This window comes from Lithobates pipiens, unplaced genomic scaffold (genome assembly GCF_037356315.1).
Source record: "Lithobates pipiens isolate NorthernLeopardFrog02 unplaced genomic scaffold, aLitPip1_a1.2 Scaffold_13, whole genome shotgun sequence".
In the NCBI taxonomy this organism is placed as follows: domain Eukaryota; kingdom Metazoa; phylum Chordata; class Amphibia; order Anura; family Ranidae; genus Lithobates; species Lithobates pipiens.
This window is the reverse complement of record NW_027507718.1, coordinates 283,598,872-283,613,915: the sequence shown is the minus strand read 5'-3', so window position 1 is coordinate 283,613,915 and position 15,044 is coordinate 283,598,872. Positions and strand designations below refer to the sequence as shown.

The 15,044-nt window shown below is 37.0% G+C and overlaps 1 protein-coding gene across 1 annotated transcript in view; it reads left to right on the top strand.

Moving 5' to 3' along the window:
- Nucleotides 1-15,044, top strand: part of COL25A1 (collagen type XXV alpha 1 chain) — a 586,562-nt gene that overhangs the window by 533,923 nt on the left and 37,595 nt on the right. Inside the window, exons 25-27 of the mRNA XM_077476703.1 lie at nucleotides 923-967; nucleotides 1,915-1,959; nucleotides 13,453-13,533. Of these exons, the coding sequence (XP_077332829.1) occupies nucleotides 923-967; nucleotides 1,915-1,959; nucleotides 13,453-13,533 (171 nt within the window). The remainder of the gene's footprint in view (nucleotides 1-922; nucleotides 968-1,914; nucleotides 1,960-13,452; nucleotides 13,534-15,044) is intronic.

The window sequence follows — 15,044 nt, the reverse complement described above, 5'->3', positions numbered from 1 at the left end:
AAAGAATAAATTCTATGATCCTGCCTCGGCTTGATAAATAAACACTTGCAAAGCTCAATATAATGTGTTTAATTCAATGGACCATTGACGTTAACACAGCTTTTCTTTATTCACTAAGCTAAGTAAATATTACAATTAATCAGATTTTTTAGTAAATTAACCATAATATGAATCAGATAATTCTTTATAATTTATACCCATCCTTGGTTAGAATTAAATTGAAATTGAGGCGTACGGTGGCGTAAACTGTACCACATATGCTAAAAACACCTTTAACAAGAAAAAAGTTCTTCCCTTGTCCTACCACATTGCAGAATAATGAGGGTTTTTTTTTCTAGATAATTGTTAGAGTTGTATATTTTCTTTCCTTATAGGCTGACAATTTATAATTTCATTGAACATAGGAAAGCTGCAGCTTGACCATCTACGGCCCAATGACAATTTTAAAATATTAATGTTAAATTTCCCTTTGGGGTTAATAAAGTATTCTGATTCTGATTCTGACGATGGATATAAAAGTTATAGTTTGCTAGAAAAATCTTTGTAAGTTGGCCTTTAAATTTACCAAAGCTGTTATGTGAAGCCCTATGAAAACAGTGAATTAATAGCTTACTAAGCCAGGCAGGCCTTTGTACTATATGGCTATTGGTAGATCTAAAGGATATTGTAGCAGGTAGGGTCAGCTTAGAAGCTCTTTCCCTCATGTGCTTGTACAGGTAGGAATGGCTATATACACTTTAAATAATAACTTGACGATATCTTTAATAACTTGATAAAAGGCAATGATCCCTGGTTAACCTTGTCTTGAAATGTTGAAGATGTTGTTGCAACCATGTGTGTTGTTCAGTACTGTGTTGTTTTTTATGTCATACCACTAATTCCAACTTGCCCCTTGGTCATCAATTTTTTTTTTACGTTACAGGGACCTCCTGGACCACCTGGGCCACCTGGTTTGCCTGGATCAAAGGTGTTATACCCTATTATTAAAAATAATTTTATGTAGATAAGCCTACGCATAGAGAAACGTAACTTTCTATATAACTTTAGTAATTTTTTATAATAATGAGCATATTGACATTTTATTAAAATTCAGTTACAGCATAATAAATGTTGTGCCATTATGCTTATGCTGCTGGTTGTATGGTGGCAATTGCTATGCTTTGCTACTCTATGATGGCTATGCATGTGAAGCACCATGCATCAAAAATACTAACCCTAATTACCAATTGGCCTATAATTTTAGACTCTTTAGAATCATCCCCTGCATTATTACAATATCAAGTTAGTAAAAACTACATTTTGAGATCTAGAGTACATTATTGGATGAACACACCTGTCATTCTTTACATTTAGACATTTGAGAGGTGTTTTTTTAAAACATTGTCAGACTCGTAAATCCTACTTCAACGGTTTTGCTCAATCTCTGACAAACGTTTAGTAATCTCCCTGATCTTTCTTCCTACTTGTGTTAGAAGCATCTTACATTATCATATGACAGAGTTGTCCTTCCATCTCTTGGGAAATATGTTAGTTGAAAGTAAACTTCAGTAAAGCTGAAAAGGCTTGACTTCATTGCTCCAAGTACGAAGAGAGAATGACAACTTCTGTCAGATGATGGTAAGTGTTTCTAATACAAGAAACAGCATTCTTGATAAGATTCCTTTAAATGAAAATCTCTGTACACATCACAAGCTGTCATTTTGTGAAATCAAAGACAAAAGCTACGTATTGTAACATGAACTGTCCCTTTGCTTTCTTTATGATCTCAACAAAGGTTGTCCTTGTAGATTACTCTATCAGCACAAGAACCTGATGAATGCATTTAGAAAGCCATATCACCTAAATATGGTGTGATGGTTTCATTCAATATCTGCCAGTGAACTTGGCTCATGGTAACTTACATTGTTTCTACAGGGAGAGGGAGGCCCTATTGGTCCTCCGGGAGTTGATGGGGAGCAGGTAATGTTTGCAGTAATTTATCGCTCAAAATTTCAATGTGTAGGGGGTGGTTAATAATAAATAATACTGAAATGGACATTAATGCTCAGAAATAAGTAATCTTGAAATGAATGACAATCTCTCAAGTCTAAAAAAATATATGATTGTTGTTTACATAATTACTATATATTCCAAAAAGTTATTTAGTCTAGGTTCACACTGGAACGCAGTGATGAAAACCTGCGTTCTGTGCACATTTCCCAAACTGCGTTCATAACGCACTGCAACTGTGATCTGCAGCGGGTGTCAATGTTAAGTTACTGACACCCTAAACATAGAACGCAATTGCAGTGCATTTTCCTGCATTGGATCAAATGGTACCAAAATACCATGCAATCTGGTTGCAGTGCACTTCCAAAAGTTGCACATGCATTACTTTTGATGCGATGCAGTGCAATTTGAGCCCATTCAAAATAAATGGGTTCAAACTGCACTGCACTGAATCGCATGTGAATCACAGAGGAATGTGCAGTATGTTCACAGTGTGAACTGGGGTTTACTGGCATCTCAATGCGACTACCATTTTTGAACATAGAGAAGCCTTCATTTTTGAACATTAGTCTCCTAATACTACCACATCATTGTCTAGATGGTAAATTTCTGAACATTAGTGTCCTAATACTATCATATCCTTGTCTAGATGTTTTTATTTCTAAACATTAGTTTCCTAATACTACTTTATAACTATCTAGATGAGCTTTCATTTCAGGACAACAGGATCTTAATACTACCATGTCATTGCTTAGATCAGCCTTTCTCAGCCTTTTTAGAAATAGACTTGAATCTCTGGGAAAATCCAATAAAATTATTAGATCTACAGCTCATGGTACAGTATGATCAGTAGGATGTAGAAAGTTTTAAATAAATATGTAAAGAATAGGGTTTATTTAATAATTATCCTCTGGGCTTCCTCCTGAATGATGTTTACCTAATAATCAACCTCTGGACTTCCCCCAGAGCTTGCTAGGTGTCCTTGAAAGTAGAGTATCTCAAGAAAACCTCAGTAACTTCTGGAGGTACCCCAGGATTTCATGGAACCCTGGTTGAGAAAGGTTGGTCTAGATGCTCATTCATTTCTGAGCATTAGTGGCCTAATATCACCATATCACTTTCTAAATGTTTTATTTTCTGAACATTAGTGTCCTAACATCACCCTGTCACTATCTAGAGGTTCTTTCATTACTGAACAATAATGTCCTAATACTACCGTGTTAATATTTAATTGTCCCTCGTCTGTTAAAGGTTATCACTTAAGTATTACTTTCTACACGGCAATAGCATGATTTCACACAGTACTGCTTTTGCTTGACAGCAGATGAAAGCTGACAGGGCAGTAAAGTTGGTAGACTAGGACTAGATGTAAATCATACCATAATAAATTTGATTTTATTTAATTAATTTAAAAATATCTTTAGGCTCTATCCATAGTCAAACATCTGAAGAAGAAAACAAGCAATTGTTATTTCATTTAGTGTACATAAAATGTATTTTTTTGACAAAATATAATACTGTGTTTTGCGTCCCGTCCAAGCTTTTCAAAAAGCAATGGAATTATATGTCGCTGTTCCTATTAGACTGACACTTTACACGGGCTTCTAAGTTCTAGGAATTCTCAAGAGATAAGATTTTGTAAAGATGTTACTAATGCCACCTTCCAGACAAATCTCCCCTGGCAGTAGACAGGCATCTGGCCAATGTGACAAATGAAAGATGGCAGTTTCAAAGATTAATTAAAAAAAGAATGCACTCATGCTTACCTCAATAGGAAACATAATAGCATAAAAACATAATAATGTTTTTATTTATTGTTTTGCTTTTTATTTTTTATATTTTTATGTTTTTTTTTTTAAACTAATGCTTAAAGTAGAACTATAGGCAAACTTTTTTTCATTTTGGATAGAGCAAGGGAGGTTTATAACCCCTGTCCCATTTTTTCGCCATCTGTGTCCCAATGGGGAGATTTACCTTCACTTCCTGTCCCATAGCCAAACAGGAAGTAAAAAGAAATCCCTGCAAATTAAGGGAATTCCTTGGGGACCCCCAGGTCACCAAAACTAGTGTATCCATTGGAAGCTTTCCCCTCTATTATTTTTCTAGGGACAACCCAACATTTTGAGTTTTCTTTTACTTTAGGGTGGATCTCGCTAATAGGAAATGATTAAAAGCCCTATTAGGATTTTTTTCATCTGTATCCCATTTTAGAGATTTACTTTCAAGAAGTTAAGTCTCTCTAATGGGTACAAAGAAAGCCTTAAACACCTGGCAGGGGTTTTAAATTTTCCCTACTCTACCCGAAACAAAAAAAGTTTTGCATTTAGATATACTTTATCTATTTTTCTAATTGTTTATAAAAAACTTTATAAAAACTTGTTTATAAAATACTTTATAAAAACTTTATTTCACAAATAAACATTTAACTCATGGCACTGGTTTTGCAGAACAGTCTCTTTTTTTTAAGTCCATCATTGATCATTGCTGCTCTCTTTGTGATTATCTTTTTCTATATGAAAATTCACACAGAAATGAGGGTGTGTATTCTGACTTAATCAACATCCTATGTAATTTGATAGGGCTTAGCATGTGAAAAGGAGCCTAGAGCTTCTCCTGCTGGCTTCAAATGGTAAACACTTAAAAAGTCAAAACAAGTATTTTAACTTTTGTTGAACAACATGAATAATAACCTTATATACAAAATCCTATTTAGCCCCTTAAATCATATGTGCTCCAACTTTAACACATTGAAGTGCTTATTTGATTATCCAGATAGCATGTTTCACCGTAAATATTAATAATATCAATAATATTGAATGCAAACCTCCATAAAATGTCTTGGGAAACTGCTACTTCATTACTTCATTTTGAAATGTGTGTAAAAATGTCTGTTGTCAACAGCTACCAATTAGAAAAAAAATTCTGATTTAGAGCTGGTGTGTGAAATTTATAAATAAATTGGTGGACGTGAGCATTGTAGAGAGTTATTTTTTGAAGGCATGTCAGTGAGTAAGGCCTATAGATGTTTTTATATAAAGGTATCACCAATTTCTAGTGGGAGAACACAATACAGTGTCAGCAAATCTTTGGGTCACTCCAGCAGAGCAGTCACAACTTCTAGAGTTGATTGGCAGGGCTGGTGCTATGCTGAACATCACAAAAAAAAATTGGTATTAGTTATAATTGCAGAATCCAGCATCAACAATTACTGTTTTGAACATTATACATTTTAAAGTACAGTTTTGTTAATGTTCCTTTCGATTCCACAGGGGTTTGCATTGTATTGCATATCTGCGATCTCAACAAAATGATTGTGAGAGCCCCACTGTAAAAGTGCAGAAATTACACAATCTGAATGCAGTAAAGCTTTTTAGATGGAAGATGGGCAATTAACTGATATAAGGGGTTTACAGTCACCGTTAGAATCGATTCCCATGAATAGAGCCATTATTTTGTTCTCATTTTCAGTCATTGTAATTTTTTTCTTGTTTACTTCTTCAAGAATGTCGTTTTCATCTTGGTATACTTTTCTTAACACTGGTATTCACAAACATCATTTCATTCTTCCCATTCTACCTCTGTATCTTCTTGTTCTATCCAAGGCTTTTGATTGCACTACTATTGCTAAGTAACAGTATTAAATGATGATGGAATCTTAAGTACCTGTCCCATGTAAACATCGCACTAACAGTATTATCAAATTGCCAGTTATATATGGTTTGTACATTAACCACTTATGGACCACCCGCCACAGTTTTACATCGGTAATTTGAAGAGGAATATAGTTGCTATGTCAGATTCGCCGCAAGATCACTTTTATCGGCGGTGGGACTATAGGCGGCCCCCATCCCGCCATGCTCCGGTGCCCTCTGCCACTTACCTGAGCTGATGGTAGTGGCGGAGGAGATCGAATCCTTCTCCTGGCTTGGTATGGAGATGAGTGAGGGGAAGATGGCCCCCTCCCCTCTCCATATCATTGCAGGATGGAAGTGACGTCAAAACGTCACTTCCGCCCATAGCGTTTTTTGTTTATTGCATTTTAGTGTAAATATGAGATCTGAGGTCTTTTTGACCCCAAATCTCATATTTAAGAGGTCCTGTCATGCTTATTTTCTATTACAAAGGATGTTTACATTCCTTGTAATAGGAATAAAGGTGACACTTTTTAAAAATAAAAAGAACAGTGTAAAAATAAAAAAATATAAGGTAAAATAAATAATAAAAAAAGCAAATGCATACGTGAGTAGCGCCCGCATATGAAAATGGTGTTCAAACCACACATGTGAGGTATCGCCACGATCAGTAGGGTGAGAGCAATAATTCCCATCCTAGACCTCCTCTATAACTCAAAACATGCAACCTGTATAATTTTTTAAACATCACCAATGGGGATTTTTAAGGGTAAAACTTTGTCGCCATTCCATGAGCAGGCACAATTTTGAAGCATGACATGTTGGGTATCAATTTACTCGGCATAGCATTATCTTTCACAATATAAAAACAAGCTGGGCTAATTTTACTGTTGTCTTATTTTTTGAGTGAAAAAAGTACGCTTGTAAGACTGCTGCGCAAATATGGTGTGACAGAAGGTATTGCAACGACCGCTATTTTATTTTCTGGGGTGTTAGAAAAAAGTAAATTTTTTTAAGTAATTTTTCTAGCAAAAAAAACTGTTTTTGACTTGCTAACAACAAATCTCAGAAAGATATATGTTATAAAGGAAAAAAACTTGTGCACTACTTTGTATAATTTTAAAGAAAATATAAACCATCAACCTACAGTGAATAAAGTCAAAATAAACTCAGAAAAGAAAAAAATATATAATAAATGTTATATAGTGACCGTGCAACCACTTGGTAGTGTACCCAAAAAAAAAACTGTGTAATCAAATGTAAAAATAAGAAATAAGAGTGGTGCGCTTATTCAATAACTTGACAAGAATTAATATACTTAAAGAATGAACATGATAAGTATCCAAAACATCCAAATAAATAAATGTGAATAAAAGTCCAACTAAAACCCAATGGTAGGAGTCAGTTCATATAAAGATAAAAATCTCATAGAGGTAACTTGATAGAAGAAAAACAGACAACACATCAATCCAAACATTGACTGTTATATTTATGAATTGGCCACTCACCTCCAAAAATGACCCAAAGGTCAAACAAGGCTCATCAGATAGTCAAATAAGAAATCCTGCTGATGGATCTGTAAAGACATCCAGGTCCCAAGCGAAGACGAAGAACTACGTCCAGATCTTAGTATCAGAACATCTTGGGAAACTCCATATGCAGAGGAAACAGCTCGCTCCAAGAAATGGCACTTCTTGTATAAATGGCGAGGAAGAAAACGCAGAACAGTCATAGTGCAATATTGCCAAATAAAAAGAAGCTGCTTACAATAAGTAAGAATAAAAATCACAGTAAGAAACAATGGGAGTAGTGAGACGCTCACCTCCTCACCTCACTTCTGTAAAACGCCACCGACTCCACCCAACACGTTGCGTCACTGGTCATGTGACTTCTTCAGGGATTTATATAGCGCCGTCAGTTTGCTCAGCGCTTTACAACATTAGGGCAGACAGTACAATTACAATACAGTTCAATACAGGGGAGAATCAGAGAGCCCGTCTCATTAGAGCTTACAATCTAGGGGAGGGAGTGTCAAGTTATACAAAAGGTTAATGGCTGTGGGGGATGAGCTGATGGAGAAAATAGTGCAGTTGTTACGCAGGATAGACTTCTTTGAAGAGGAAAATTTTCAGGGATTACATTTGGAGACAGTCTGACAGATTGGAGTAGGGAATTCCATAGGATAGATAGACGAGGTTCGGGAGAAGTCCTGGAGGTGGATATGGGAGGAGGTGGTGAGGGAGCTAGAGAGCAGGAGGTCTTGGGAGGAACAAAGAGAGTGATTAGGTTGGTATTTTGAAGCTAGGCTAGTGATGTAGCTGGGGGCAGAGTTGTGGATGACTTTGTAACTTATTGTTAGTATTTTGAATTTAATTTGTTGGGCGAGTGGCAGCCAATGGAGGGATTGGCAGAGAGGGGTAGCAGACACTGAGCAGTTTGTAAGGTGGGTGAGTCTGGCAGCAGCATTCATGATGGACTGAGGGGGGATAGTCTATTTAAAGGTAAGCCAATGATGAGGGAGTTGCAGTAGTTGAGGCGAGAGATGACCAGGGAGTGAATCAGGAGCTTTGTGGTTTCATTGATTAGAAAGGGACGTAGTTTAGAGATGTTGCGAAGGTTGAGGCGGCAAGCTTTGGAAAGTGATTGGATGTGGGGCTGAAAGGAGAGTTCAGAGTCCAGGATAAAACTAGCACGCTGACATGTGAGGATGGGTGGATGGTTGTGCCATTGCTTTTGACAGATAAGTCAGGTGAAGAGGCATGTGGGGGAGGAAATATTATAATCTCAGTTTTGGACAAGTTGAGTTTGAGGAAGTGGTGTGACATCCAGACAGATATGTCTGTTTGTAAGTTAGGCCGCGTACACACGCGGGGACTGTTCGCTCAACTTTGTCCGTCAAACAGTTTCAGCGGACAGTCCGCTCAAAATTAGCATGGACGGACTTGCCCACACACGACGAACGAACAGTCCGCTGAAACCGTGCGCGATGACGTGAACGGCACGTACGACGGGACGAAAAATACGACGTCCTATACACTGCAATGCAAACTTCGGCGTGTAAATCCTTTCTGAGCATGCGCGGAACTTAGTTTGACGAACAAGCCTACACACGAGGGGACTGTTCGCTGAAACAGAGTTTCAGCGGACAGTTTTTCGGAATTTCCGAAAAACTTTGTTCAGCAGACTGTCCGCTGAAAGCCCACACACGAGCGGACTGTCCGCCGAAACACTGTTCAGCGGACAAAGTTGAGCGAACAGTCCCCGCGTGTGTACGCGGCCTTAGTGATGTGTGAGGAGACTGATGGATTGAGTGGAGGGGTGGAGAGATAGATTTGGGTGTCGTTGGGGTAGAAATGATATTGAAAGCCGTGAGAGGCTATCAGCTGACCCAGGGAAGAGGTGTATATTGAAAATAAAAGAGGTCCAAGATTAGAACCTCGAGGGACCCCGACGGAGAAGGGAAGAGGAGTGGAGGAAGTAGATTTGTAGGTGACACTAAAAGTATGTTGGGACAGGTAGGAGGAAAGCCACTGAAGAGCACAGTCATGGGGACTGAGGGAGAATTTTTTTTTTGAGGAGGGGGTGGTCAACCGTGTCAAAGGCAGCTGAGAGGTCTAGAAGTAGGAGTACAGGATAGTGTTCATTGGTTTTTGCAGTTAGTAGGTCATTTGTGAGTTTTAAAAGAGCAGTTTCTGTGGAGTGTTGAGGGCGAAATCCAGATTGAAGGGGATCAAGATGGTTATTCTTAATGAGATGGTCACTCAGTTGGTTGTAAGACAAGCATTCAAGGAGTTTGGAAGAAAAGGGGAGCAAGGAGATAGGGTATAGATTGTTAAGATCGGTAGGATCCAAGGACAGCTTTTTAAGTATGGGGGTAACCAATGCATGTTTTAGAGCTTTGGGGAAGATGCTACAGATGAGGGAGAGATTGAAGATGTGGGTTAGAGAGTGCAGGATAGAGTCAGAGGACGACCGTGGTATTTGAGAGGGAATAGGGTCCAGGGTACAGGTAGGCATTAGAGAGGAGTTTAGGAACTTTGTCTATAGTAGCAGATTTGAATAGGGGGGGTGTCAATTGTACCTGTTGAGATGGGGTATTAACTGGGGGAAATACTTGTAGAGTGGAGATTTCATCAAGGATTGTATAAATCTTGTTTTTGAAGTAATTAACAATCTCCTGGGAATTGAGTGAGTCAGTGGGTGGAGTCGGTGGAGGACGAAGAAGAGAGTTGAAGTTTACAGGGACTGGATGAATAGGTGTTAATAACTGTTGTAAAATAGGTCTGCTTGGTAGTGTGGAGGAAATAATAGTATTTTTGGTGGACAGATTTGCTGTTCTTTGTTTCCTTTGAGCGCCATTTATACAAGAAGTGCAGTTTCTTGGAGCGAGCTGTTTCCTCTACATATGGAGTTTCCCAAGATGTTTTGATACTAAGATCTGGGCATAGTTCTTCGTCTTCACTTGGGACCTGGATGTCTTTACAGATCCATCAGCAGGATTTCTTATCTGACTATCAGATGAGCCTTGTTTGACCTTTGGATCATTTTTGGAGGTGAGCGGCAAATTCATAAATATAACAGTCGATGTTTGGATTGATGTGTTGTCTGTTTTTTTAAATTACCCTTATGAGATTTTTTATCTTTATATGAACTGACTCCTACCATTGGGCTTTAGTTGGACTTTTATTCACATGTATTTATTTTTATGTTTTGATACTTATCATGTTCATTCTTTAAGTATATTAATTCATGTCATGTTATTGCATAAGTGCATCACTCTTATTTCTTCTTTTTAAATCTCAGAAAGAGGCACCGTCCTTAAGTGGTTAATTGCAATTACATTTATGAGAGGAACAAATTATAGGCTTTGGGTAATACATTCATTCAGAGGAGAATTAATCATTTTAAACAAGCTAAATGTAGCTTGTCACGCTTGATAAAAAATAAATGGTATGCTTATTAATTTTGTATAACTATAAGATCTTAAAGTAGAGTTTAGAATTTACAGGCATACACAAATATCAAAGTAATTTTTTCAATTTAAAATCACTTTCATCATTTAATGCTGTGTGTTATTTACAATCTGTTACTGACTATTTAAACTACTGTGGCAACTAAAGATAATGAAACCATGCCATGATTCACATAAAGCTAATATATGAACTTCATCTCCATACAGCGGTTTTACACATTTACACGCGAGTTGTAAAATGTTAATGCTTTTAAAGTATTCTTAACTACTACTAAATGTGGCAAACATTACTAGGGAAACAAATTGTTATTGCCCACTAGTTACTAATGAAAGTCAAATTTAACTACCATTAAGGTAGCTAAAATTTAGGAATGGCTGGCCAATTCTAGTCTAAGTAGAAAACCATTATCATATAATCATTGTAGGGATTTTAGCGGACTTCACTGATTCTTACCTGCTTCTGTTCTGTAGATATTGAGACTTGCTGAAAGTCAGTTTTAAGTGGTTGTGCTTCTGTCAAAATTACATCCTCAGTTTCAGTCTTGTAATGGGAAACATTTTACTAGTATCCCTAAGGACTTGCAGGATTCTTGTTAAGTATTTCATTAAAAATATCATTTTTTAAATATTTTTTTAATATTATTTTTACTGTAAGACACTATTGCAGTCCTTCTATTATACATTCATCGTTATTGTTATTTCCTGGGTAAAAAAAAAAATTCTTTTGATATAGCAAGACCTTGGCATTAAAAAGTACTTGCAAACAATGTTACATTTAACAAAATATATGCATCTGCTGCACCATTGCAGTCCTTCTATTATACAGTCATCTTTATTGTAAACCAATATATATACATCTGCTACTTGGCTTGACTCCCTGCCACTGAAAAAAACAAGTATAATTCTTTGTGACATAGGATATATACTCCCCACATGAAAAACAGTCAGAAATCAAACTTCTATACTATAATAAGACCTGTATCTTGCACAGCTCCTCTAGATCTCTGATGTACATTTTGAACGCCTAAATGCAACCAAAATAAAAAACATGAAATAAGCACAAGGGACACAGCTTAGAATCAGTAGGATATGTCTGTTCTGCTGATGCCTTTTCTCTAAGTAGGAATATTCATCTGGCCATGTCCCCCAACCCCTACCTTTGTAGTCTTCCAGGGTGGTGTGGTTTAATAGAACTGTGGGAGCTGTCAATTATTTGATACAGCTTAGTCACCTTCCTTTGAGGATATCATAGCATTTGTAGATAAAGCTGTCATTTATGATTGCTCCAGTGCTCAACTTAACCAAATGTATAATCCAGCATGTCCCTTTGGTCTATTTGTACAGCTATTTTCTATGTGCTGGAAGAAAGTTATTATAACCTTTTTTTTTGTCTTTTTAAAAATGGGAAGATTGTCCCTAATTTCCTGTCGGAAAAACAGGAAGTCACAAGAAATTTCGCCAAAGGAGGGAAAATCTCCTCTTAGATAGCTCCAGAAGAAGCCCCCTTTAGAAGATTTTACCCTAATGACAATGGTCACCAGGACAAATAGAGACAGCTAACCTCCTCAGTTCAAACCCTACCCAAAGATTGGTCTCCTGTACACTCATCCATGAACTTAACCAAGTTTATAGTCCTGCAAGTCTCTTTGGTATGTTTCTACAACTATTTTGTATGTGCTCGAAGAATATTATTAGACCCTTTTTTTGTCTTTTTACCATGGGAAGATTGTCCCTTGTTTCCTGTCAGAAAAACAGAACATGATAAGAAATCTCTCCAAAGGAGAGGAAATCACCTCTTAGATAGTTATCTTCAGAAGAGACATCCCCATTGGAATATTTTACCATAATGACAATGGTCACCAGGACAATAGAGAGAGTGAACCTCCCCAGTTGTAACACAATATCAGTGACTTAAAACCTTACCCTTAACCCCTTTGATATTTCCACTTTAGATGGCAGGGATATTTTTTGTTACAGTGTCTTTGCTCATTTTTGTAAAGATGTAACATTATTTGCAAAATGTTTTTACTGCAATAACAATGCAAAGTGTTTGCTTGTCCTGCTTTAACTCCTATACCATAATAAAGATTACATTTTAATGGAAGGATGGGAGTAGGTGGCTTACACTTTTCTGTTATTAGGAACATGCAAGAGTAGTTGCTATGCACCCAACACAGAAGATGTGGTGGGAGAGATGTTCACTGCAAGTTTCAATTTCTTCTTTTAACAGAACTAGAGGAGAGATCCCCTCTCTGCTGGTACAGTGAGATTATCTGTGCAACTGTTCATATGGTAGCCATTGTTTTCTCCCATTTGCTGGTTTTCCAAGCTTAGTTAAAACATGAATATTCGCAACAAGAGATCCCTATTTTCTTCACTGTATAAGGCTTTAGAACAAAAGAAGTGTTGAATATGAGCTTCCTGGCCTCAATCGTGTCCAGCATTGCAATAGGTGTCACCAGGACAGCAGGAAAATGATGTTGTTTTGATTTTGAATACAGTCTTTGAGTTTAACTTCTGTTACTAATATTCATCCTATACTGTATCCTGGTTGATCAGCCAAGACATGGTGGATGCACTAAACAATATTTTGTTTAGTTAAATCCACTGCTTTCATCATGTTTGCCTCCACAAGAGACTTCTACTTAGTTTACAACAACATATCATTCGGATGTGAAAATATACACATTACCAAGGCAGTGGATAAATCAGTGAGTACCCAGTAAGTTCACTAAATCATGACATCTTTTTTTATCTCTAGAAACCACAGAGCTGCATGCTATCCATCTTGTAAAGAGAGTACTTGCATAACCTGTATGTTTTCTTAACTGTTAATTAAGTTGCTATTGTATTGAATAGGGCCCTAAAGGTTCCAAAGGAGATCGTGGAGAGTCTGGTATAGCGGGAGAGAAAGGAGGAATTGGCCTTCCTGGATTACCAGTAAGTGCTAACAACCAGCTCTGTTGTTGTCACCCAATTTCAATTGACTACCGTAATCCAAAGGTTTCAAAGTTTCCTGAAAATTATTGTCTTTGAGAATTTCTTAGCTATATTACAGAAGTCTTTAAATGCAAACAAATACAGTATACACTCATTTAAATTGTATACGATTTTAGCCAAAGTAGTTGAAAGTGCTCTGTGGTTGTATCTTAACGTAGAAATATGGCCTCCCTATAAATAAAAAAATACAATTATAAGTGCATATTCACTTACAATTTTTTCCCAGTTCCATTGCAAAGTCCCACAAAACGCTATTGAGCCTGGCAGTGTAATTCATCTAATGCAGCTTCCTGTGAGGGTGTGGCAACAATGCTGCACTGCTCCTGAATTCAGAGAAGTGTTGTTACTCCCATGTAAGCTTTGTCAGGGAAGGTAAATAAAAGTTTTTGTTTAGTTTGTCTTAATTTTATGAGGCTTGTGCATCACATAGTAACTGGATTTGGTATTTGTTTAGACTGTCATTTAGGATTCCTTAAATGATGGATGTTCTTAAATACCATGCTTTGGCAAGTGACAGTAGTCACAAAAAGACAGGGTCAATGATTTCCTAATTCTGCCTGCATGTTAGATATTTGCATTACATTTTGGAATGACATTGCTTTTTTACCTTTAACAAGTTCAATTACAAGAGGGCTGTGTCCTTTTATTAAAAGAAGGTTGTTAGAAATGTTAGTTATACATACTGTAGGGCCAGATTTCATGGTTATGCCACCATATTATGCCCCAATGTTTTGCTTCCCTCTATGACCAAAAAGACATTATGGTGGCGTAAGCACATGTGAATGATAGCACCCTTGCAAGCCCAGTCCCCTGTGCCATATTTTTTTTTTTAAATAATATCTACTGTTAGAAAGTGCTATTGGGGGGCAGGATGCAGTCTATGTTTCTATTTATAAAGCCACTTTTAACCATAAACACCACCAAAGAAGAAAAAGGAAAGAAGATTCAGTGTTTCTTATCCTAGTCAAAGAAGCCTGACTCATCTTAACATCCCTTACATTACTCGTAATGATTTTAGCCACACTTGCCCAGAGATGGCCATAAGGGGCAATACGATAAGAAAAATAAATAAAAAATAAGAAAAAATTAATTCACACTATTTGTACATTTTGCTGCTTCTGTCCCTATTCCTGCTGCCCTAAGCACTGACCTCAAGATTACCATTGTGGTAAATAGAGCTCTGTCTATTAGACTTCTGTGACCACACTTTTATTATACAAAGGTTATTCACATTCTGAATGCGATCAAATGCTACTTCCTTAAGTTTATTTTCCTGAGGTTTTACATAACATAGTCTAAGATAAGAAATAGGGTATTTGGGCAATCACTGAAACCAGCTAACCTGGAAATATCCAGCTTTGAGTGACTTCATAAAAATTGTCTTTAAACAATATGTTTCCAGTGTTGATTTTCTAGAAATGTATGCCCACATGCTCATGCACAAGTAACTT